This window comes from Chiloscyllium punctatum, chromosome 23, assembly GCF_047496795.1.
Source record: "Chiloscyllium punctatum isolate Juve2018m chromosome 23, sChiPun1.3, whole genome shotgun sequence".
In the NCBI taxonomy this organism is placed as follows: domain Eukaryota; kingdom Metazoa; phylum Chordata; class Chondrichthyes; order Orectolobiformes; family Hemiscylliidae; genus Chiloscyllium; species Chiloscyllium punctatum.
In genome coordinates, this window is record NC_092761.1 from 86,038,339 (window position 1) to 86,065,244 (window position 26,906).

A 26,906-nucleotide genomic window follows, 5' to 3' on the forward strand; every position below is an offset into this window, starting at 1 on the left:
AATGGATGAAGAGAGGAAGCCACTTGAAATGCAAAAAGATTAATATGCAAACAGAATAAAAGGTGTATATTAAGTTGTGAAATATTGGTATATTAGATTACTTACAGTGTGGAAACAGGCCCTTCGGCCCAACAAGTCCACACCGCCCCTGCCGAAGCGTACCCACCCATACCCCTACATCTACATCGACCCCTTACCTAACACTACGGGCAATTTAGCATGGCCAATTCACCTGACCTGCACATTTTTGGACTGTGGGAGGAAACCGGAGCACCCGGAGGAAACCCACGCAGACACGGGGAGAATGTGCAAACTCCACACAGTCAGTCGCCTGAGACGGGAATTGAACCCGAGTCTCCGGCGCTGTGAGGCAGCAGTGCTAACCACTGTGCCACCGTGCCGCCCATATGTTACAGTCAGCTTGATGACCTACAATTTATGAGATCATATCAGCCCTAAGTTTAAGACTATGTAAGCTACATACGTAACAGGTTATTCAGCATTTAGAACAGAAATCAGGATTAATGTTCATCAGAAACTCATCTAGGTAAACCCTTACCATTCTCTTCCACCTGTTGACTGAGGTATACGCTGATTCTAGAATTTCCTACTTCTTTCTGCTTCAAGGTTTTATATTCACTTTCCAGTTGCACAACGTTTAGTAATGTTGTAACATATATAAATACCTTGTGGGCAATGAGTGATTCTCAGACCCACCTGCTGTGCTTCACTTGATCGAAACGCGTCCTTGAGGAGGTCGACTGCATTTGATGGGTCAATGTACTTCCGCATAGATGCGACCATCAAGGCAAAAAGGCACCTCAGTTCTTGCATAAACGCCAAGTTTCGCTGCTCCTTTTCAATCAATAGCACAATCAGAAATTGTAAATAACCATTAACACATTCAACCCAACTCGTCCGTGCTAATGTTTAATGCAGCACACAAACCCTCTCCCATTTTATTTCACATCACCCTACCAGCTCAGAAGGCAGCTTACCACCACCTACCCTGTAGCAATTAATGCTGGTCCTAGCCAACAATGCCCACATCCCATGAATAATCTTTACAAAATGCATAACCTCCTATTTCTTTCTACCCTATGCATTTATCTAGCTTAAATACATTGATGACATTTGCCTTAACTATTCCAGTGAGTTCCAAATACTGTCTACTGAGTTTCTGCTGAATTCTCCATTGGATTTGTTAGTGACTATCTTGTATTTATAGCCCTTACAATTTGCATGAATGGAAACATCTTTATTTTTACTGTATTAAAACTAAACATTTCCTAATTAGAAATAAAAACTCCATTAAGTCAACCCTTTCAACCTGTGTGGGATAGCTATGAACTCTCTGTTCCAGGATCATCCAAGTAAATCTATTTTTATTTTTAAAACTTTATATAATTTCATGGATGAACTTACAGCGTGACTTCTGCAGTTTTCATGTGGATTTTTAGGCACTGTGTAGTTGAGAACCAGCTGTCGAAACTTAGGCAGTTGGAACAGGGACTAAAGACAAAAATGTACAAAGAAAGTTAAAGAGCTCCACTGAACTTGACTGGATCTGAAACTGTTCTTTGCAAATTCCAAACAGACATGAAAACCTGTCACATAGAATCCAACTGGATTTGTTCCACAGCTTTCAAAAATATCAGCACCCTGTCAGCTAATCATGGAATGGTTTCCACTATATTTTGACTGCACAAATTTTCAACAGTACCCTCAAAACAATAAACAGGATCAATGGCACTTGGCAGCACTACAATCACAGTCTTCAGAACTCACATGCCTTGAGAGTTTTGAGCCAAGGATAAAATCCTCAATCTCACTATTTGCTAATGATATCCATGTATTTAATACGTACACATACAGATATATGGACATAGACACTCCAAGTAGAGCTAATTTTTATTAAAAATGCTTATATCTATAGCAGCAGAGGTATCACTAAATACGAGAAGTGCCAAGGTCCATCTAATTCACTTTCTGTCAATCTGATGTAACAATCAAACTAATCACAGCACAACCAGTTCCCAGGGCAATAGAGAACTCCCTATTTCCTTCTTGGAGTAGTGCCATGTGATCTTTTACATTCACCTGTGAGGGCAGTTGGGGTCTCGTTTCAAATTCTTGTCTGAAATACTGCACTCAAGTATTAGACTAGACTGCGTCCTCAGAGTTCTACTGGGGCTTGATCTCTCAAGCATGTGACTCAGTGGACAGCGAAAAAGATACCCATTGGTGTGGACTCAGTGAGCCAAATACTCTGCTCCCACATTTTAGAAATTCTACAATTGTGTTCAGAGGTATTTGCTTGTAAAGTTTCACTCTGTAAATAAAATCAAATGAAGTTTGGTTCCAGTATGATGCTTCACCAACTGACTTTCCAGATTAAAACACCGACAAAGTGCTTTGGGAAATTGCCAAGTGTTAGAAGTGATCTTGAAACAGGTGATGCAATAAAGTTCTTATTACTAACTGCTATCCAATCTCTTCTAAAAGGAAATGCTCATTCCTATATACAAGATGATAATCAGAATCAATGATGGTTTTGATGTTCCCCAACTGTCTGATAACACATTGATCATTTTCATCCAAGCTCAATAGTGAAGAGGAGATATCGGGGAGAATTGCTCTCTGTCTAATTGTACCCATTCAAGAGAAGCAAAGTTAGGGGAGAAACACAAAGGAGTATTAAAAACAGAAGAGAGAGAGAGGTGCAACTAGAAATAAAGTGTGCACAGGACAGAGCAGAGTGAGAGGATATCAGACAGGTATGATGGAAGGGGTATAGGGAAACAGCAACATTGGACTGACATTCCCACTCTACAGATCCTCATGTATGTGCTCACTCTTCCTCCTTCAAGAAGTGATGGAAGGTAGCACAATTACAGCATTTAAAAGGCATCTGGATAGGTAAGAAAGGTTTAGAGGGATATGGGCCAAGTGTTGGAAAAAAGGACTAGATTAGTTCAGGATATCTGGTTGGCATGGACGAGTTGGACCGAAAGGTTTGTTCTGTGCTGTACGTCTCTATCGCTCTAAATGACCTATTTAAAAGGTTCAGTTAATTTCTACCAAACAATGCAGGATTTTGTCACAACAGGACAAAACACTTTCTTCACTAAAATGGAACAAGTCTGATGAAAATTTGTTTCAAAGATGCACTCCCCATTCCGTAAACATAAAAATTAAACCCTCTTGAATTTTAAACTGCTGCATTTTTAAATGGGGTTATAAGAGAAGGAATTATGCAGATCTTGGCTGACTCTTTCTCACCTCTATTTCTTACTAGGAGCTTATCCATTCTGGTAAACAACACTAAATAGCGAGCCTGCCTCAGCACATTAACAACCATCTGATACTAACCTACAAACGATCCTGTGGTAAGTACTCAACACGAATTGCATGCTCAATGCCAAGTTAAAACCTGCAAGGTTTACTCTGGGTGTCTTCATTCTGCAGTCAATTTGGCTGGAGCTCAGGGAATGAATCACACCTAGGATTAGATTCCCAGTAAAAATGCCATTTCGTTGATCTGTCTGCTTGTTGCAGAGCCATCTAGTTGGCATACTTAAGCACAAAGTACCATTAAACCAAAAACATGCACTGGCAAATTTAAAAACCTGGCACTTTAATCGACGCACATTGACAAAAATGTATTAGTGCAGTATTGCTCCGAAAGGATTTAGTCAGAGAATCTAGTTAACATTTCACAGAGCCGCTGTTAGTGGGACATCATTTCCTGTGGGACCACTGAAGTAAAGTATGACATGAGGTTGGGGCGTGAAGGAAATTTAATGGACCAAGGAAAGAACTTAGAAAATTGCGGAGAAGAGAAACACTTTGTCTAAGCCTTTACCTCATAAACAGATCACAAGGAGTTTCAAAACAATCTTGAGAGAGATAACAGTTACCTTCATCAGATCATTTTCCACTGTACAGTATATCACACAAATTTACAAATGTGTTGAAGGCTACCACTTTGTGACTTGAAGGATGTCCAGTCTATTGCAGATTACCCTGGAACATCAAGATATCTCAAATCTGACCAATGGATGGAGCTAACAACATACATAGCAGTAACATGACTGACATTTGCCACTACCAACATGCCACTGTTCTGCCTTTTATACAGATGAATGTAGGACATGAAATTCAGTATCGGCATGATACTAGGTGTATAGGCTGTGTCCCCCATAGACTGGGGAATTGGATCAAAAAGCATACTCCTTCAGTTGTTCACAGCAGGCAACTTACTGATTGTAATAATGGGCTGGTTGGGTACAAAGTTCAAGACACTGTGTCTAACATTAGATGTGATACTACAATTAGACAGCGTTTGTTAAATAATCCTGAATCTAAGATTTTGGGCTCATAGCATGGTGGACTTGTGCCAAATGCAAGTTATACATAACTAATACACACAGGGGCATGTTCTTTCCAGACAGACAGATCATGAATACACACTGCACAGTTTCAACTTATCAAAATAGGTGACAACCATTGTTTGGTTCATTCCTCAGGGCAATAGCTTGACCAGAGTTAACTTGACTGGTTTAAATGTAAGCATAACGTGACAGGTGATGGTCAGTCCAACTGGTGCATTCTCCATTGCAGTGCCTCTACTAAAAGAGTCTACTTGCCAAACAATCAGCATCCTGTTCTTACACATAGAAGAATAGAGCATTGAAACAGGCCCTTTGGCCCACCATGTCTATGCCAACCAAAAAAAAAACTATACTCACCCCACTTAACAACATTTGGTCCATAGCATACTATGCTCTGGTATTTTAAGTGCTTCTCCAGATGCTTCTTAAATGTTGCATGAGTACCTACCTCCACCACCCTCTAAGCAGCACATTCTATGTTTCTACCACCCGCTGGGTGTAAATATTTTTCCTCAAATCCTCTCTGGACCACTTACGCCTCACCTTAAACTTACGTCCTCTGGTCTTAGAAGTGTCTGCCATAGGGAAAACATTCTTACGATCGAACCTATCTAAGTCTCTCCTAACTCTGGATATCTCAATCAGGTCCCCTAATTACATTCAGCATAAAAATGTTGTCATCCCTTATTTTGTTGTTTCTGTGAACTGATGAGTGGAAGATAAAAACATTCAACAAAACATGTCTACGTTCAGCAATATGCAAGTTCTCTGTGCTACCCAAAAATTTTGAAAATAGTGAGAAAAAGGATGGAATGGGACGCAACCCTTTCTCTGGACAAGAAGTTTTTCCCAAATTCCTCATCGTATTTTTTGGATAAACTAAATATTCATGGCACCTGGATTTGCACTTCCTCACAAGCATAAGTATTTTTATCAGGCCTGTCAACTGAACCCCGATATGCTCCACAAATGGGAACAGTAGAAGATTCTTGTGAAAAGTCAAATAACCTTGTGGTCAATTTATGGATAAACTTTGCAAAATTGTCCTCCAACTACATAAGCCAATTGAGTAAACTCACAGAGAGCCTGGGTATCTATAGAATATCGCTGCTGAAAATGTGTTGCTGGAAAAGTGCAGCATCCAAAGAGCAGGAGAATCGACGTTTCGGGCATGAGTCCTTCTTCAGGAATGACCTGCTGCGCTTTTCCAGCAACACATTTTCAGCTCTGATCTCCAGCATCTGCAGTCCTCACTTTCTCCTATCTATGGGATATCATTTGGTGAACTGACCTAACCAACGCTCAACCTGATGCACCAATGGATTCAACCAGATGATCCACCCCTGGATTCTTTCCCATCCTCCATTAACTTTCCTCTTCATAGAATCACTACAGTGCAGAAGCAGGTCATTCAGTCCATCAGGTCCACACCAAGTCTTCAAAGAGCATCCCACCCAGATCCACCCTCTTACCTTATCCCTGGAATCCTGCATTTCCCATGTCTAATCCACCTAACCTACACATCCTCAGACACTATGGGCAATTTAGAACGGCCAATCTGCCTAATCTTTGGACCTGCATCTCTTGCACTTGAAATAAAGCAATTCAATGTCAAACATAATCAAAATCAATTTCTGTGAATTGCAGAGAAATCTCTTGAAGCTCAGGGTGAAATTTTGAAATCATATCCTGAGTTCCCCAAACACTGCAGAAAAGAGAATTCGACAGAAATGCAAAATTTCTTCTCTAATCCACTCTTGCTCACTCTCTTAAAGCTGTGGCATAGTAGGTAGCATCTCTCCTCTGAGCCACAGGTTTCTGAGTTCAGGCTGTATGCTAGGATTTCAGCAAAGTTATCAAAGCTGACCCTCCATGAGAGTGCTCCACTGTTGGAGGTTCTGTCTTTTGGATAAGATGTTAAAGCAAGGCTCCATCTGTCCTCTCAGACAGATGCACAAAGATCACAAAACAACATAGTGAAGCAGAGTTCCGGCAAGTGCTCCTTAAATTAACATCACAAAAACAGACTGGTTGTTTGTTATCACATCGCTGTTTGTCTGATCTTGCAACGTCCAAATTGGCTCTCGTGTTTCCTCAGTCACAATAGTGACTACGCTTCCAAAGTCTCACGGTGACTATAATACACAGAATGGCGATGTACGAGGGGGCATAGCTCCAAATTGAGGGGTGATAGATTTAAGACAGATGTCAGAGGCAGGTTCTTTGAGTAAAGTGTAAGGGCGTGGAATGCCCTGCCTGCCAAAGTAGTTAACTCAGCCACATTAAGGAGATTTCAACAATCTTTGGATAAGCTAATGTATGATGATGGGATACTGTAGGGGATGGGCATTGATTAGTTCACAAGTCAGCACAACATTGAGAGCTGAAGGAGCTGTTTTGCGCTGTATTGTTCTATGTTCTATGTTTCCGAAGGACACGTTGTAAAAGCAAGTCTTTAACTTAATACTTTTGTAAAGCTCCCTAAATATTTCTTTATGAGGTTTGGTGTCAAGTCTTATTTAAAATTATATCTGTGAAGCACTTGGCAAACCTTACTATGTTAAATTGCTGCTGCTACACTGTAAGAGATGAGGATAGTCAAGAGGCAGAGAGTAATAAATATTCACTATGACTCAAGTCCTCCTTATCACTCAGGCCCATTACCTGTATCACTGCACTGAACCAGCAGGTGTTTCCAACATTCTTCAGTCCCACCGGCCAGTTATCCTCACGTTTCCGATCATGTGGGTTGGGGGAGTCCCCCCAGACTTCACACCTCTTCCTTTTCAATCCAACTTTACTCTCAGTGGTGTTTGTTTCACCTACTCTGCAACACAGAGACAATTCCCTCACTTTCAAATTAAGAGGCCAAAATATTCAAAATATTTAGTAAGGTACACAATAAAATCTACAGCAACGTTGAGGGAGAGAGAAAAACAATTTGGGGCAGTTTTCTTTATGGAGAAGCCAAAGAGGGGAGGTGACAGGGTGAATCAACTCAAGTGTATTGTCTACACCTCCTGATTCTGAGTAGAGATGCAACAAAGACCAGGGAAGGAGACAAGACCATGTTCCCACTGAGGTGGGATTAGTTAGTTCAGTTAGCAGGATGGCTGTTATGTGATGCAGAGTGATGCCAACAGCATGGGCTCCTACATTGACTGAGGTTACCAAGAAGGACTCCTCTTCCCAACCTCTCCCCTGGGCATGAGACCTGGTGACCTTCAGATTAAACTGCCACCATCTCTCTCTCTCTTTCTCATCAGATTATAGCCCTATAGTCTGGAAGGATTAAGGCCATTTTGCCTTTTACTAAGAGTAGGATTCTCATAGCTTTTTATTAAATTCACTCATAAGACTTGGGCATCGCTGGCTGGGCCAGCATTTATTGCCCATCTCTCGTTGCCCTTGAGAAGATGGTAATGAGCTACCTTCTTGAACCACTGCAATCCACGTGCTGCAGGTTGACCCATAATGCTCTTAGGAAGGGAACTCTAGAACTTTGATCCAGTGACAGTGAAACAACAGCAATGTATTTCCAAATCAGGATGGTGAGTGGCTTGGAGGGGAACTTGCAGATGCTCCCATGTATCTGCTGCCTTTGTCCTTCTAAATGACAATAATCTTGGGTTTGAAAGGTGCTGTCTAAGGATCTTTAGTGAATTTCTGCAGTGCATTTTATAGATAATACACATTGCTGCTACTGATGATCAGTGCTGGAAAGAGTGAATGTTTATGGATGTGGTGTCAATCAAGTGGGGCTGCTTTGTCCTGGGTGGTGCCAAGCTTCTGGAGTGTTGTTGGAACTGCAGCTATCCAGATAAGTGGGGAGTATTCCATCACACTCCTGACTTGTGTCTGGTAGATGGTGGACAAGCTTTGGGGAGTCAGCAGGTGAGTTACTCACTGCAGTGTTCCAAGACCCTGACCTGCTTTTGTAGCCAATGCATTAATGAGATGAGCTCAGTTGAATTTCTGGTAATGGTAACTCCAAGGATGCTGATAGTGGGGGATTCAGTGATGGTGACACCATTGAATCTCAAGGGGCAGTGACTAGATAATTTCTTATTGGAGATGGTCATTACCTAGCATTGTGTGATGTCAATGTTACTTGCCACCTTTCAGCCCAAGCCTGGATATTGTCCAGATTGGATTAGATTAGATTAGACTCCCCACAGTGTGGAAACAGGCCCTTCAGCCCAACCAGTCCACACCGACCCTCCGAAGAGTAACCCACCCAGACCCACTACCCTCTGACTAATGCACCTATCACTATGGGTAATTTAGCATGGCCAATTCACCTGACCTGCACATCTTTGGATTGTGGGAGGAAACCGGAGCACACCCACGCAAACATGGGGAGAATGTGCAAACATGATCTTGTTGCATTTGAACACGAACTGCTTCAGTATCTTAGGAGTCACAAATTTGACTTGAAAAACCAGGCTTGGGGCTAAAGAACAAGATCAGTGCAAGAATGGGGTGAGATTGGGAACAAGGAAGAAAAGCATTTTCTTGAAATTCATTCATGGTGTGCCAGCATTGTTGATTAGCCACATCTGTGGTCATTGTCCATCTTAATTGCCCCATTAGAAGGTGGTCACAAGCTGCTACTTGACAGCTGAATGGTTTAGTCGGGCACTTCTGAGGGCACTTGAGAGACAACCATATGTTTGCAGGACTGGAGTCACATATACATCACAGAGCTGTTACAGTGTAGAAGGAGACCATTTGGCACATCGTGGATGCAGTAATTCACTGAGCATTTTAACTTAAAGCCAATCGATCGTCTTTTTCCCACAATCCTGCACATTGGTTCCAGCAATGAAGTAGAAACAGACTAAGGCAATAGTTTTTCTTCCTTAAAATATATTAGTGAGGCGAACAGACATTCATAATCTTGGCAAGTGGCCAGACAAGTTCAAACAGCTGTTAATAAGGTTTATAAGATCATTAGATACATGTCTGTGATGGGAGGGCACGGGTACGTGTCCAAAACCACAGGGCACACATTTAAGGTGAGGAGCACGTGGTTTAGAGGAGAACTGAGAGAGATTTTTTCAGCTAGATATTGATAGAAATATGGAACATGCTGCCTGAGAAACATTTGAGAAGCATCTGAATGAGCACTTAAAATGGCAGGGCATCGTAGGCTTTGGGCCGAGTGCAGGTAGATGAGATCATTGTGGTTTAGTGATGTTGGTCTGCCTAAACGTAGTGCGCTGAAGGACCTGTTTCTATGCTGTGTGCCTCAATGATTCTATTTACAATTACCCAGTTTAATTTCATGTCTAGAATTGAAGGAGGCGATGGGTTATTTTTCATTCGAGATTTATCTAACTAAATGAATTTAAATTCCCAGCTGCTCAGATGATTGAATTCAGGTTGACTGGTTCACTATTCCATTAATATAGCCTTAATACATCCATCTGCACGCCTCCCCTCCCCCACCCACTGAATCAATGTCTTAATACTGGGAAATTGTTCCCTCCTCGAGCAGCTGGGTTGAACTTTATAAAAAAGAAACAAGCATTGGATGGTCAAAAAACTAAACAGCGAGCCAAATGCTGCAAACAAAAAAAAAGCACTGCATAATTCCAGAATCTGAACTGGAATTCTGACATTGAGCCAGACTTTCAATACTCATCGCAGGTTCCTGAACAGCGCCGATTATTGTGGCTTGTACTAATCAAAGGAAAATAAAGATAAAGAGTTTATTCAATGTTCAGATATAACGTATGGAGCACTGTACTGGTTAGCCTCCAGATTCTCCCCAGCAACTTCGGCTTCTTCCTGTAGCTTCTCGCTTTCTCTCAGGCTCAGTGCAATTGCCTTCTGAAGGTCTGCTTTCTCATTGTTAGCGAGGTCAATGACACCTGCAAGAAAAAAAGCATTTACCACTGACATGAATTTATAGACCAAAACCGGGCTGAAATGACACCTCTTGAGCTGCTGTACATGGTATTAGGATGATCTTTACGTTTCTTAATTTGCAAGCTGGGTAGGTAAGGACTTCTTTTGAGCAGCTTTCTCAATGAAGATGTGACACATACCACACAGGTGAAGTGGGCATGGAAGGTGGAACCAGACAGTGGGCAGGGTCAACCCAACCTCCATGGTAAAACATGCCACATTCCTCTCCTGGATTATCTCCTTCCCTCAACACAATGTCAAGTCAGTTGGCTCAATAGTAATGCTAAACTACCGCCAGGTGTAAAACACTTACTTCTACGTGTTTGATTGGCTGTCGCTCTGCTGAGCTCGTTGTCTGGCTCATTGGCTATTGCATTGTAACTGGGTTCTCTGGCACTTTCGTCAGTGAGGAAGCTCACTGCCTGATTAATGTCCCTGTTGCTGACCTGTAAGGAAGAGGTCATACAATAATCATATTAACATATTCTAATAACAATGCAGCATGCTCAAACCTATTTTAAAGATCAGATTGGAAATGCTAACTGCCTGTCTTCTAAATTCATTCACAGGGCCTATTTCTGACTCACAGTAATGTGGTTGATTCTTAACTCCCCTCTGAGGGCAATTAGGGAGGGGAAATAAATGCTGCCCTAGCCACATCCGGTGAATGAATAATTAAAGATAAGTACAAGTCACTGATCAAATGTGGTGATAGGAAACAACCTGTCAATGAAAAGTCAATCTGCTGAAATGGACTAGACCAAACCCCCTCAAAACACATCAAAAAGATAGAGTAGACCCTAACTTTTATCTTATTTGCAGGCAATTATAAGGCGTGGCATTCCAGACATGGTCACACTACTCAGTGTTAAGCAAAACACATTTTATTCTTGCCCTACAGATAAAATACAAACAAAAGAAAGAAGAATTGGTATAAATTTAACTTCATTCAAAAATTTAACAGAATAATAGATTATTTAACTACTAAACAGCAACTGTTCCAATATAATAACATCCCATAAGCACACCCTTGGTAAAGACAAATCCAGTGAAACAGATTGTCTCACATGCGGTGGTTTCTCCAGTCCAGAAGAAAAGAACACCAAAAGAAATTCTGGTAGGGACAGAGAGAGATAGAGACTCTCAAGCTGTTTATTGGCTTGGAAGAGGCAACTCACACTTCTGTCTTAACCTCACTTCATACATAAAAAGGGACTAAATACACCTCTTAAAACCATAATATCAAGACACCACTGACATTCCAAAGGAATACAATACAAAGAAAATGCTATGCTATTCAGGATATCTCCTATCCCATAAATCAAAGGTCTTGCCTCACATTAGAAATCTATGAAACATTCAAAGAACCACCAAGAATTCATTCCCTTCGGGTTTCGGTGAACATTTCTCTCTCGAGTAATGCAATAAACACTAACTGATCATTTCTCGGAGGGCTGCTTGAGAGATCAAGCTTTATGTTTAAATGGCTATCACGTCTGCTAACAGACAACAATTTATTGTATATGAAAAGTTGTATGAAAGTGTTTTAGAAAAGAGGTTTATTCCTCCACAAATTCACTCAAAATGAGTAGTTGCAGTTTCAGATTCCTGCCAAGGGAGGCCACAAGTTAGCTACATAAATGTGCTCTTCGAAGGGTCAGTGCAGACTCAGTGGGCTGAATGGCCTCTTTCTACACTGTAGGGATTCTACAATTCTATGAAGAATCATACCCAGACTCAAAACATTAACTCTATTGTCCTCTCTCCACAAATACAATCAGACCTGCAAACTATCTCTGGAATTCTTTATACTCGCAGCAAAAACTTTCAACGTAGAGGCTAGCAGTCGTACAAAATGGTTCAGATGCTGAAATCTGAAATGAAAAGACAAAGAGCTGAAGAAACGCAGCAACTCTGCAAACTTCTGTATAGAGAGATGGAACCTTTCCATTCTGAAGATGTCATTTTGGACTCAAAACGTTAACTCTGTTTTTCTCTCCAGATGCTGCCAGACCCAGAGTTTCTCCAGCTCTCTGTTTTTATTACTGAATTTTTAGATGCAACCTGAAGTATCAACAAGAGAACAAGAAAGGGTTAGAGTGATTGGAGGGATTCTAGATATTTAAAGCCCAAGACCTATTCCTTCAGGGTAATTGACTCTTAAGCTTTCTCATCCAACTTTCAAAAAGCAGCTGACAGGATGACAGTCATGGAAATACTCCTAATTTGTATGTTAGGAATGATATACCGGGCTTGGAGGGAGTACAGTGTAGGTTTACAAAAATGACACCTGGAATTCAGGGGTTAGGTTATGAGAGTAGATTATACAAACTAGGTCTGTTTTGTCTAGAAGCTAAAAGGTTAAGGGGTGATCCGATAGAAGTTTTCAAGATATTAACAGAGAAGTCAGGGTAAATAAACTATTACCATTAGTTGGAGAATCTAGAACTAGGGGCATAGTCTAAACATTAGGATCAGGCCATTCAAGAGAGATTAGGAGAAAGTGAGGACTGCAGATGCTGGAGATCAGAGTCGAAGAGACTCTGAAGAGCTTATGCTTGAAACGTCGACTCTCCTGCTCCTCGGATGCAGACTGATGAGCTGTGCTTTTCCAGCAACACAGTCTTCAACATTCAAGAGAGATGTTAGAAAGATAGTAGATACTTGGAGTCCTCCTCCACAAATGATAGTGGATGCTAGATCAAGACCAATAGATTATTACATCATTGAGATGGAGTAGATACATCATTTACTTACACTTTCTACCACACCTTTAACATCCCAAATCAAACAAAATATAACACTGAGCCACCTTAAGATATTAAATGTGATCAAAAGCTTGGTCAAAGAACAAAGCTGGTTAATTTGTTGGCACACAGTTGAGACAAACACTCAGAGGAGTAAAAAACAGGGAGATGTGAACTCAAGTGAGATTGCACTCAGGCATTAGACACTGGCTTCCAAAGTGGAGAAAATATTTTCATACAGATTTAAGATTCTGGGCAAAAAAAAAGGGGGGGAGAAAGGGTGAAAGAACTTAATAACGGGAAACTGGGTGCCTCTGGAGTTTGTGTGGCAGAGATGATGAACACAGTTTCACAAGGAATTTGGATGGACATTCAAGTTGAACTTGCAGAGCTACAGGAACTGAATGGGGCAATGGAGATGACTAGATGCCTTTACAGAAAACTTGCATGGACTCAACGGATCAAACGGCCTCCTGCAGTGCTATTACGAGTCTATACGATATAGCATGAAGGATAAGCCCAACGTCATCAAAAATATTTCTAAAAATATATCCTGCATCCACTCTATCCAATAACCCTTGTTGTTACTAACCGGGTTTTTCTGTAAGGAGTTGTGTTGATATTTAACGAAGGTTGAACAGTATTTTACTAACCAAGACAATGTTTCCCAACAGATTTCAATCAAAGCATGACAGGAGATGCATTAGATGTTGCTACTACTGAATAGAAACTGCACCCGTAAAATTTGTAAAATTACTAACCTGCATTATTGCTTAAGGATTAGAATTTACAGAACTGAGCCTAATCTCAACACTTTTGCAGTCAGTCATTGTTATTTCAGTTAACCTTTCCAATTCATAGAAATGGTGCCCCTGAAAACCATCACCAATTGTTGTAAAACGCAGCCAGGTCAAAAATGCCCTTTTACGGACAGGGATCTATCATCTTCACTGAGGCTGTGGCTCATGTGCCTTTCCAGACTCAATGTGGTTGACTATCAACTGGCTTTGGAAATGCCCAGCATGCCACTCAGTTCAATGGCAATCAGTGACGATCAATGAATGCTGACATCGCTCGCAAACGCTCAGTTCCTCAATGAAAGATTAATAACTTTTTTTAAAAAAATTTATACTTTCTTCACTGTGAGTGACACATCGGGCAATCACAAGCGGGCAAAACCTCCAGTATTTTAAGTAATCTCTAGTTGTGGAGGTTATATCACTGGAAGTAAAGTCGACAGAGATGGATTGCTGAAATATCAGGGAGTTGGGTGCTATGGGGTACTAGTAAGAAAGTGGAATTGAGGCCTGGGGCAAATCAGTCCGGATCTTGTTGAATGGTAGAGCAGGGCTGAGAAGCTAAGCAGTTCATTCCTGCTCCAGTTTCTGATGTAGTTCTGATGAAGCAGCAGTTAGACACTGCACCTGGTGAGGGGTGAAGCAATATGTTTTTCAGGTTGGATGAGTGAAGACTTCCCTCTCTACCCGTACAATCCAGCTTGTATTGAAATACATGAATCAATGCCTACTGACCCGGAGTGCCTTCTGCAGTAGTCGATTGTCGTGAATCCCTGTGATCTCTCGCAGCTGGCTGATGATGAAGCTAATGTTCTGGAAACAAAAAAAAGACAAAGGTGAGGAATGGAAGGAAGTGGAGATCAGCATGTTGTTGCACTTTGCTCAAAACCAAAGTAGCAAATGTAAAGTCACCAACCAAAATCACGGACGGAGGAGCAGGATGCAGAGAACTGAGCCTGATAAGATTTCTGCATCAAGTTAGGAAAGTTGTCTGAAGTTGTCATGTTTCCTTTGGTACTGTCAGTTCTGTGAAGACATTGCCCTTTGTCTGACCTGGGTCAGGTAATATCTTTATCTGTTCACTCTGAAGTTATTTTCCTTTATTCCACATGCTTTCGAATGAATTACAGTACATGGTCATCTTTTAAATTGTTTGTTTTGCTTTAACATATTTCCTTCTATGAAACAGAGGATTTGCATCGATATAGCACCTTTCTTGTCTGTTGGATGTTGCAAAGTGTCTTAAATCCAATAAAATGCCATTGAAATGCCTCACTGATGTAATGTAGGAAACAAGGTAGCTAATTTCTGGACAGCCAACTCCCACAAACAGGAACGTGATTATAACCCAACTATGCTTTTGCCTTAATTTTGTTTGAAGAATTGGCCAGGACGTAATGGAGGAGAAAGTGAGGACTGCAGATGCTGGAGATCAGAGCTGAAAATGTGTTGCTGGAAAAGCACAGCAGGTCAGGCAGCATCCAAGGAACAGGAGAATCGACGTTTCGGGCATAAGCCCTTCTTCAGGAATGAGGAAAGTGTGTCCAGCAGGCTAAGATAAAAGGTAGGGAGGAGGGACTTGGGGGAGGGGTGTTGGAAATGTGATAGGTGGAAGAATGGAGACATAATGGAGACCACTTCTGCTGTTCATTGATAGGCTGTCTTGGAATCATTTACATCCAGCAGACTGAACAGATAGAATCACGGCTAAAATTCTCATGTGAAAGACAGTATCATCTACCAAGGAGCATTCCTCAGTGCAGTCATAGAGTCATAGAGATGTACAGCATGGAAACAGACCGTTCGGTCCAACTCGTCTATGATGACCAGATAGCCCAACCCAATTTAGTCCCACCTGCCAGCATTTAGCCTATATCCTTCCAAATCTTTCCTATTCATTTACCCATCCAAATGCCTTTTAAATGTTGCAATCGTACTAGCCTCTACCACTTCCTCTGGCAGCCCATTCCACACACGCGCCTTCCTCTGCATCAAAACGTTGTCCCTTAGATCCCTTTTATATCTTTTCCCTCTCGCCCTAAATCTATGCCTTCAAGTTCTGGACTCCCCCACCCCAGGGAAAAGACCTTGGTTACTTCAGCCCACAAACTTATGACATTACTGACACTAACATCCATACAATGTCTCTTATTTGACACAAAACTACAAACACAATGTTCATCTCAATTCCATCAAACACACATGCTTAGATTTCCTCAATAAAGAAAATTAGTTCATTAGTCAGGAACAAACTTCCCTTAACAAATCTACATTGGTTGCTCCATTGAGCCTTTTACCTAAGCACTTGATTTCCTTGTGGTTGTCTGGAGTTAAAGATTGAAAATTTCACACACTGAATCTAGTTTTCTAATCTCCAAAGCACATGGGATGTGTTTTAACTCTCCTTATGATTAAAAGTCAGTTTTCTTTGCCAGCAATTATGCTCTTTCCAATGAAGACGAAAAACTACCCTTCGTTTAACCTTAAGCTTCTTGTATGTTCTTCCATTCTACCAATTGATAAGAATTGTTGAGAATTTAATACAGTAATGCAGGGCATTCTTTCCTCCTCTGCTTTCAACAGGAATACATCATCACACATGTTTTAATGATGACACACAGCAGGAGCAGAGGACATGACTCTGGATCCCACTATCTTGTGGCATGGGGTCCAAAGATTGAACTGACCTACTCAGTTACACGGAGGCCCAGGGTAGAAGGTCACAACCTTGAACAGACATCGATTTCGAATTGTGGCACAGATGATAATGATGTCAGAACATAATAGAGTACTTTCTGATGGGCAGAATAGTCCTGACCAGTGGAACTTTCATCTCACGCTCTCATGATCTTTTCTTTCCAGTAATAATGTACTTAAAAGACATCATTACCCTGCAAAAGGTGATTCATTTACAAAGTGCTTTGAATCAATTCAACAACATGATCTATCCAGAAGAAACTTAAACTGGAAAGTGGTAAGCATACATCCTCTGCCTGGATGTATCACTACCTGGTATCAGAGACAGTTACAGAGAGTGGTGAACACGGCCAAGACAATCACAAAGGCCAACCTCCCATCTATAGAATCCATCTACCAGGCCCGCTGTCAAGGAAAGGCCTCCAGCATTCTCAATGATCCATCCCACTCTGGCAATGTTTTTCTACAACCTCTACCATCAGAGAGAAGGTACAGAAGCCTGAACACATACACCAGTCGGTTTCATAACTGTTTGTACCTTACCGCTGTTAGAATATTGAATGGACTCACAAACCCTTAGCATTCGCCTGTACTTGTGTTTTTGTTTTGCTACTGTTTACCTATTATCTTCTTATCTATGTACTTAATTCTGTGATCTGCCTGTATTGCTCATAAGACAAAGCTTTTCACTGTGCCTCGGTACATGTGGCAATAAATTCAATTCAATTCAATTCAATATGGAACTCATTCCAATAAGCACAAGGTGAGGTGATTAGCAAAGAAGCATTTTAGGGGAAGCTGGATTGAACAAAAGAAGGAAGAATGAGCATAGGCTGATAGGGTGAGATGGAGCCAGGTGGGAGGAGGACCACATCCATACAATCAGAATAGACCTGTGAGCAGAATGGCCTGTTGCTGAGCTGCACGTCATTGTATAGTATGGCACTACATAAATGCAACTTTATTCTTTTCACATAATATAATACCCATATTATCATTTTACATTCTCCTAAATAAAATTATTCAATTTTAATGCTGTTTAATCCTTTTGGCATATTTCCTCGAAAACATCTTCATTTCTGGGTTAACATCAGATTACAGCTCAGGTCAGGATCTGACTGACGAACGTAGAGATGAGAAACAGAATAGAAAGTTAGAGAGAGCAAGGGGGGGAAAGGGAGAGAGAGAGAGAGAGAGAGAAGTAAAGGTGAGAGAGGGAGCGGATAAGCTAGAACAAAAGACAGAAAGAGATTGCAAAAGGAAGAGTGGAAGAGGGGGATGGGGTGGAAAACGTAATGAGAGAAAAACAAAGTTGTGCTTACGATACATCCAATTTTCTTTTATTCATTCATGGGCACACTGGTCAGGCCAGCATTTATTGACCATCCCTAAGTGCCCCCATGTCAGAAAGATGATGTAAGGACAGCAGGCTCCCTCAAGACACTGAGCGGTGATGGAGGGTTGTTTCTCAGACTGGACACCTGTCACCAGCGGGGTTCCACAGGGATCAGCACTGGGTCCTCTCTTGTTTGTCAGTTATAATAATGATTTGGATGAGAATATAGACGGCGTCGTAAGTAGTTTTTATGGACAACACCAAAATTGGTGGCTATAGTAGACAGTAAACAAGATTTTCCAATATTACAAAGGGATCTTGATGAAATGGGTCAATGGGTTGAAAAATGGCAGATGGGGTTCAATCTGGATAAATGCAGGATATTGCATCTTGGTAAAACAATTAAGGATATGGATTGTGCAATTAATGGCAGGGCCTTGAGTGGTGTTCCAGAACAGAGGGAGCTAGAGTTTCAGGTATATTGCCTTTGAAGTTTGTGTCACATAAAGACAGGATGGTTAAAAAGGTGTTTGGCACACTTGCCATCATTGCTCAATCCTTGCTCAAAGTACTGAGCAATGAAGGAGTTGGGACTTGGGAAGTCATGACGAGGTTGGACAGGACATTGGTGAGGCCTCTTCTGGAATATAGTGTCCAGTTCTGGTCACCCAGTTATAGAAAGGATATTATTAAGCTGGAAAGGGTTCAGAAGAGATTTACCAAGATACTATCAAGTATATAAAGTCTGAAGTAAAATGAAAGGCTGGATATGCTGGGACTTTTTTCACTGGAACACAGGAGGTTGAGAGGTGACCATAATAAAATCATGAGGAGTACAGAGAGAGTCATTGGTAGGTATCTTTTCCATTGGATGGAGGATTTCAAGATTAGGGAGCTCATTTTTAAGGTGAGAGCAGAGATTTAAAAATGACATGAGGGGCAAATTGTTTACACAGAGGATGGTTCACGTGTGGAATGAACTTCCTGAGGAAGTGGTAGATGTAGGTACAATTACAATGTTTAAAAGGCACTTGGGTAAGTACATGAATAGGAAAGGTTTCACGGAATATGGGCCAAGGGCAGGCGGGGGGACAAGTTTAGTTCGGGATTATGTCTGGCATAGACTGGTTGGATGAAATGGTCTGTTTCAGTGCTGTATGGTTCTCCCAATAATTTTAATTTGATTAGTTTTTTTTATTTTGCAAAGTACATTAGCTAGGAATGCAGAGTTGCGCATGCATGATATACTGTCCCAACTTGTACTTTGGGCTTGCTGGACAAGAAAATGTCTGAAGGAACCTAACTCCAGCATTAACTTCAATTCCAATGGAAAGCCATTTTTTCCAGAGGAGTGTTTTTCAGAAACGGTCCTCCAACTCTGTGAGGACTATCCATACAGGTTCTGACATATGTAAGCAATAATGCAGGAGATCCATTACTAAAAGACATGAAAGCTTCTTCAATGGCTTTCCACGGATGTACACTGTGTGACTGTACTGTCTGAGGAAGGGATTAATTCCCAATCCCAGCCTGTATCAGCTCTGTAACTTGATGGCCAAGGAAGATCATGCGCAATGTGACCAAAGAGGTTGTTATGAAATCGTAAATCTCAGCAATGGCAGGTGGCAGGAGTGGGAGAGAATCCTGATCAGCCACATGACAGAAAGAAATTGGAGCCTCTGTCATCACTCGCCAGAGCCCCACACAGCAACATGCAGGTAAATGTGCATGTTTGCATTGCAACTCAAACTCTCCAAGGTCAAGGTTCCTGGTTTAATTCACTCACAACCAATTTATTTCATTCTAGTTATCAAACAACTACTAGATTTTTATTCACTAAGGGCGAGAAAGGGTATATCATTGGGTGAATTTGTCCTGCAGATATATTTGTTGCCACCTTACCAATTGAATTCCAAGAAGGTCTCATGGGGTTTTTCTCAATCTGCTACCAACTACAGCTCTCAAGCACTCAACTAACAGCTACTTAAGGGCCTTCACTCACCACTTCCTTGATCACCTGCCTTTCAGGCAGGCAAGAAAGGTGGCTAGTTCCTGAATGCGAAAACATAGCAATCTGCCTAATAGGTGGGGGGGGTGGGGGGGGTGGGGGAGGTGGTCAATTGCCCCAATCTAGATTCAAGGATGGGGAACAGGCCACTGCAAAATAGCACCCTTTAGGTCAGGGACAAGGCACAGTAGGCAACTTGTGGCAGTCAATGAAATTTCCCAACAACAGGGCGACATTAAACAAAATGATGGTTTAAAGGACAAAGCGAAACATGGATTCCTGGCACACTGCTTTTTGAATAATTAAAACCACATAACAATATTGAAATATTTGGCATCAATCTCCTTAAACTTAAGCCAATTATTTAAATAATAATATATTGCTCAAGAAATGAACTACAATATCAGTCACATTAAGTGCAGTGTCTACTTTAAAAAAAATTAAGAAGTCTTCAGTTAGCAAAACTCAAGTATCTTAATGCAGGAACCATCACATTGTCATACAGCGTGGAAACAGGCACTTTATTCAAACTCATCAGTGCTGACCGGACATCTCAATTTGACTTAGTCCCACTTAACATCATTTGGGCCATATCCTTCTATACACACCTCATCTTCAACATCGGGACCCTCCAGCCCCATAGTATCAATGTGGATTTCACCAGTTTCCACATTTCCCCTCCCCCTCCCCCATCCCAGATCCAACCTTCTAACTTGGCACTGCCCTCATGACCTGACATACCCGTCCAACCTCCTTCCCGCCTATCCGCTCCACCCACCCCCTGACCTATCACCTTTACCTCCCACCTCCATCTATCTATTGGACTCTCAGCTACCTTCCCCCCAGCACTATCCGCTCCCATTTATCTCTCCACCCCCTGGGCTCACAAGTCTCACTCCTGATGAAGAGCTTTTGCCTGAAATGTCGGCTCTCCTGCTCCTCCGATTCTGCCTGACCTGCTGTGCTTTTCCAGCAACACACCCTCGACTCTGACCTCCAGCATCTGCTGTCCTCACTTCTACCATATCCTTCTATACCTTTCCTAATCATATACCTATCCAGATGCCTTTTAAATGTTCTAATTCTACCCACCTCCACTAACTCTGCTGGCAGCTCATTCCATACATGCACCACCCTCTGCATGAAAAAGTTACCCTTCAAGTCCTTTCTACAGGACTTTCACGTTATATATTAATGATCTGGATGAAGGGACTGGGGGGCATTTTAGCGAAGTTTGCCAATGATACGAAGTTGGGTGGACAGGCAGGTAGTCCCGAGGAAGTGGGGAGGCTGCAGAAGGATCTAGATAGTTTGGGAGAGTGGTACAGAAAATGGCTGCTGGAATTCAATGTGAACAAATGCGAGGTCTTGCACTTTGGAAAAAAGAATACAAGCACGGACTACTTTCTAAACAGTGAGAAAATTCATAAAGCCAAAGTACAAAGGGATCTGGGAGTGCTAGTCGAGGATTCTCTGAAGGTAAACATACAGGTTGAGTCCGTGATTAAGAAAGCGAATGCATTGTTGCCATTTATCTCAAGAGGATTGGAATATAAAAGCACTGTTGTGCTACTGAGACTTTATAAAGCTCTGGTTAGGCCCCATTTGGAGTACTGTATCCGGTTTTGGTCCCCACACCTCAGGAAGGACATACTGGAACTGGAGCGTGTCCGGCGGAGATTCACATGGATGATCTCTGGAATGGTAGGTCTAACATACGAGGAACGACTGAGGATCCTGGGATTGTATTCATTGGAGTTTAGAAGATTAAGGGGAGATCTATTAGAAACTTACAAGATACTACATGGCTTGGAAAGGGTGGATGCTAGGAAATTGTTTCCGTTAGGCGAGGAGACTAGGACCCGTGGACACAGCCTTAGAATTAGAGGGGGTAAGTTCAGAACAGAAATGCGGAGACATTTCTTCAGCCAGAGAGTGGTGGGCCTGTGGAATTCATTGTCGCAGAGTGCAGTGGAGGCCGGGATGCTAAATGTCTTCAAGGCAGAGATTGATAAATTCTTGATGTCACAAGGAATTAAGGGCTACGGGGAGAATGCGGGTAAGTGGAGTTGAAATGCCCATCAGCCATGATTGAATGGCGGAGTGAACTCGATGGGCCGAATGGCCTTACTTCCACTCCTATGTCTTATGGTCTAAATCTTTCCCTCTCACCTTAAACCTACACCCTCTAGTTTTGGACTTCCACACCCAAAGAAAAAGACCTTGGCTATTCACCCTATTCTTGCCCCTCATGATTTTGTAAACCTCTTTAAGGTCACCCTTCAGTCTCTGACATTCCAGGGGTAAAAATAAGCCCCAGCCTATTCAGCCTCTTCCTCCAAACCCTCAAAGTCTCTAGTCTCGGCAACATCCTTATAAATCTTTTCTGCACCCTCTCAAGTTTAACAATGTCTTTCCTATAGAAGGGCAATCAGGACTAAACCATCTACCACCACCTTGTGTCTCCTAACATCAAGCCAATTTTATATCCAATTGGCTAGTTTCCCCGGGTCCCATGTGATCTTACCTTACTAACCTGTTAACCATGCAGAACCTTGACAAAGTCCATACCAAGTCTATTGCTCTGCCTTCAACCGCCTTCTTTGTCACCTCTTCAAAAACATCAATCATGTTAATGACACATGATTCTCCACACACAAAGCTATGTTGATGATCCCTCATCAGTTCTTGCCTTTCAAAATGCATGTCAATCCTGTCCCTCAGAATCCCCTCCAACAACTTACACATTACTGATATCAGACCCACAGGTCTATAGCTCCCTGGCTTTTCCTTACAGCCTTTCTTAAATAATGGCATCATGTTAGCCAACCTCCAGTTTTCTGGCACCTCACCCGTAGCCACTGCTGATACAAACATCTCAGCAAGGGGTCCAGCAGTCTCTTCGCTAGCTTCCCATAAACTTCTGGAATACACGTGATCAAGTCCCAAGGATCTATCTACCTTCTAGCGTTTTAAGAGCTCCACCACCTCCTCTTCCACAATATGAACTGTTTTCAAGACATCACCATTTATTTATCCAAGTTCCCTCGCTTCCATATCCTTCTTCACAGTAAATACTGACAAAATATTTGTTTAGTATCTCATCCATCTCCTGTGGTTCCACATATAGACAGCTACATTGATTTTAAGAGGCATTATTCTCTCCCAAGTTACATTTGTCCTTAATGTTTTTATATAATCTCTTTGGAGTCTCCTTAACTCTATTTGCTAAAGCTATCTCACATTCCCTTTTTGCTGAGTATACTCCTGTGACCCTGAAAACATTCTAAGGATTCATTCGATCCCAGCTGTCTATACCTGATATATGCCCCTTCTTTTTCTTGGCTAGAGCCTCAATTTCTCGAGTTATCCAGCACTCTTTACACCTACCAGCCTTGCCCTTCATACTATTGGGAACATACTGTCTCTGAACTCTCGTTATCTCATCCTTAAAGCCTTCCACTTCCCAACCATCCCTTTATCTGCAAATAGGTTCGTCCAGTCAATTTCTGAAACTTCATGTCTCGACTCAAAATAGAAAAATAAATGCAAGATAAATCAAAATATCAAACACCTGGTCTTCAAACATTTGGGGGAATGAGATGGGCAAAGAGAAAGTAGGTCTCCAATGTTTACAAATTTATGACTCAAGTACACAACTCCCATTTCCCTAAAGAACAAAGATTGATTAATATCAAAAGAGAGAAAAAATTCCCAATTATTTCTTCATCCCTTAGTTTTTAAATAACTAGTGTTCAGTGAAACATGATATACCATTTCAGCCCCACACCTTTAAAAACTCACTGTAGTAATGGTTTTCTGCAGCTGCTACCATTTCTGCTATTTCCAGCATTAATGATGGGCTCTTCCAAATTTTTTAACATTGGCTCAAACCTGTTTGGAACTTCATCCATCAATGTAAACATCAAGTGCAGTTTATCTGTCTCATTATGTTACTGAAATGATGTTGTACAGATGATATTGGGAGTTAACATACAGCACCTTCCATTTCCTCAAAACTGAACTCAAATCAGATTATAGAACTTTCTGATCATTACCACGGTGGCTCAGTGGTTAGCACTGCTGCCTCACAGTGCCAAGGACCCAGGTTCAATTCAGGCCTCAGGCAACTGTCTGTGTGGAGTTTGCACATTCTCCCAGTGTCTGCGTGGGTTTCCCCTGGGTACTCTGGTTTCCTCCCACAGTCCAAAGATGTGCAAGTTAGGTGAATTGGCCATGCTAAATTGCTCATAGTGTTAGGTAGTTTAGCCAGGGGTAAAATGTAGGAGAATGGGTCTGGGTGGGTTGCTGTTCGGAGGGTCGGTGTGGACTTGTTGGACCATAGGGCCTGTTTCCACACTGTAGGGACTCTAATCTAATTACCACATTGCCTTTCATAGAATCTCGGTCCATGCAAATTGACAACCACATTTCAAAAATGAAAATCGTGATTGTTTGTCAAAAATACTTTGTAAAACTTTCTCTGTAAAGCACTTTGGACCAGGAAGGATGGCAGCTTCCTTCCCTAAAGAACATTAATGAACCAGATGTGTTTTTTTTCCTGACAGTCAACAATGGATTCATGGTCATCATTAGACTCTTAATTCTGGATACTTATTAAATTTGAATTCCACCATCTGCCATGATGGGATTTGTACCCAGGTCCCCAGAATATTACCTGGGTCTCTGGATTAACAGTCCAGCGATAATATCATTAGGCCATCACATCCCTTTGTGCGGCACCATCACCAGGCTAAATTTAACAAACTTCAAACAGATCTAGCACATCAAGACTGGGCATCCAGGAGGCACTGTAGGCCATCAACAGCAGCAGAATTATATTCCAACACAATCTGTAACTTCCTGGTCCGGTATATCCCCCATTCAACAATCACCAGGGAATCAACCCTGGTTCAACCCTGCAGGATAGCATGCCAGCAACAGCTCTTGGCATAACTAAAAATGATATGTCAACCTGGTGGAGTTGGCAAACAGGACTACTTGCATGCCAAACAGCATAAGCAGCAAGTTATAGACAAAGCTAATGAGCCCACAGCCATCAGATCAGATATACATTCTGCAGTCCTGCCATATCCACTCATGAATGGTGGTGGACAATTAAACAACTCACTGGAGGAGGAGCCTCCACAAATATCCCTGTCCTCAATGATGGAAGGGCCCAACACACCAGTGCAAAAGATAAGACTGAAGCACCTGCATCAATCTTCAGCCAGAAGTGCCAAGTGGATGATCCATCTTGGACTCCTCCAGTGGGTTCAGCATTGCAAATACCAGTCTTCAGCCAATTCGATTCATTCCAAGATATCAAGAAATGTCTGGAGACCGGATATTGCAAAGGCAATTGGCCCTGACAACATTCTGGCAATTGGACTGAAGACCTGTACTCCAGAGCTTGCCGCTCCCCTAGCCAAGCTGCTCCCGCACAGTTACAACACTGGCATCTCCCCGACAATGTGGGAAATTGCCCAGCTAATTCAAACATGGACAAAAGAGCTGAATTCAAGAAGGGAGGTGAGAGTGACAGCCCTTGACATCAAGGTAGCATTTGACCAAATGTGGCATCAAGGGACCCTGGCAAGATGGAATCAATGGGTTTCAGGGAGTGAACCCTCCACCTGTCACATAGGAAGATGGTTATGATTGTTGGAGGTCAATCATCTCAGCTCTAGGACATCTCTGCAGGAGTTCCTCAGGGTAGTGCCCTCGGCGCAACAATCTTCAACTACATGATCAACAACCCTCCCTCCATCATAAGATCAGAAGTGGGGTTGTTCATCAACGATTGCACAATGTTCAGCATTTAGCCCATATCCGTCTAGATGCTTTCTAATCATCTACCCATCCAGATGCCTTTTAAATGTTGTAATTGTACCAGCCTCCACAACTTCCTCTGGCAGCTTGTTCCACATATGCACCACACACTGCATGAACAAGTTTGCTCTTAGGTCCCTGTTTAAATCTTTTCCCTCTCACCTTAAACCATGCCCTGCAGTTTTGGACTCCAGTAACCTGGGGAAAAGACCTTGTCAATTCACCCTTTCCATGTCCCTCTGTGAGATCACCCCTCAGCCCCAAGCACTCCAGGGAAAATAGCCCCAGCCTATATAGCCTCTCACTGTAGCTCAAACCCTCCAACCCTGGTGACATCCTTGTAAATCTTTTTTGAACCTTTTCAAGTTTCACAACAAGATCCGGACAATATCCAGGGTTGGGCTAACAAGTGGCAATTAACATTCATGCCACACAAATGCCAGGCTGTTACTATTTCCAATAAGAGACAATCTAACCACTGCCTCTTCATCATTCAATGATGTTGCCAACACAGAATTCCCCACTCTCAACGTCCTTGGGTTTACCATTGGCCAGAAACTCAACTGGACTCATCTCATTAACACAGTGGCTATAAGAGCAGGTCAGAGGCTCAGATTACTGCAGCAAGTATCTACTGACTCACTTAAAGCCTGTCCACCATCTACAAGATACAAGTCAGGAGTGCAATGGAATACTCCCCACTTGCCCGGATGGTGCAGCCCCAACAACATTCAAGAACCTTGATCATCCAGAACAAAGTCGCTCATTCGATTGGTACCACATGCACAAACTTCCACTCCCTCGACCATCGATAGTCAGTAGCAGCAGTGTGTTCGATCTACAAGATGCACTGCAGAAATTCACCAAAGATCCTTAGTCAGCACCCTCCAAACCAATGATTACTTCAATCTAGAAGGACAAGGGCAGCAGTTACGTTGCAACACCACCACCACCTTCAAGTCACGCTCCAAGCTAGTCACTATCCTGACTTGGAAATATATCACCATCCCTTCAGTGTCGCTGGATCAAAATCCTGGGAATTGCCTCAGTCCATTGTGGGTCAACCTACAGCACATGGATTGCAGCAGGTCAAGAAGGCAGCTCACCATCACCTTCTCGAGGGCAACTAGGGTTGGAGGAATAAATGCTGGCCCAGCCGGCAATGCCCAAATCCATGAGTGA

The 26,906-nt window shown here is 42.1% G+C and overlaps 1 protein-coding gene across 2 annotated transcripts in view; it reads right to left on the minus strand.

The window, feature by feature from the left end:
* The window catches only part of usp28 (ubiquitin specific peptidase 28), an 85,502-nt gene that overhangs the window by 43,246 nt on the left and 15,350 nt on the right, over positions 1-26,906 (minus strand). For both annotated transcript variants that reach the window (XM_072593370.1, XM_072593369.1), the window contains exons 2-7: positions 14,587-14,664; positions 10,621-10,753; positions 10,147-10,270; positions 7,059-7,221; positions 1,426-1,512; positions 718-855 (exon numbers count right to left, since the gene is read on the minus strand). In XM_072593370.1, coding sequence (XP_072449471.1) covers positions 718-855; positions 1,426-1,512; positions 7,059-7,221; positions 10,147-10,270; positions 10,621-10,753; positions 14,587-14,664 — 723 coding nt within the window. The remainder of the gene's footprint in view (positions 1-717; positions 856-1,425; positions 1,513-7,058; positions 7,222-10,146; positions 10,271-10,620; positions 10,754-14,586; positions 14,665-26,906) is intronic.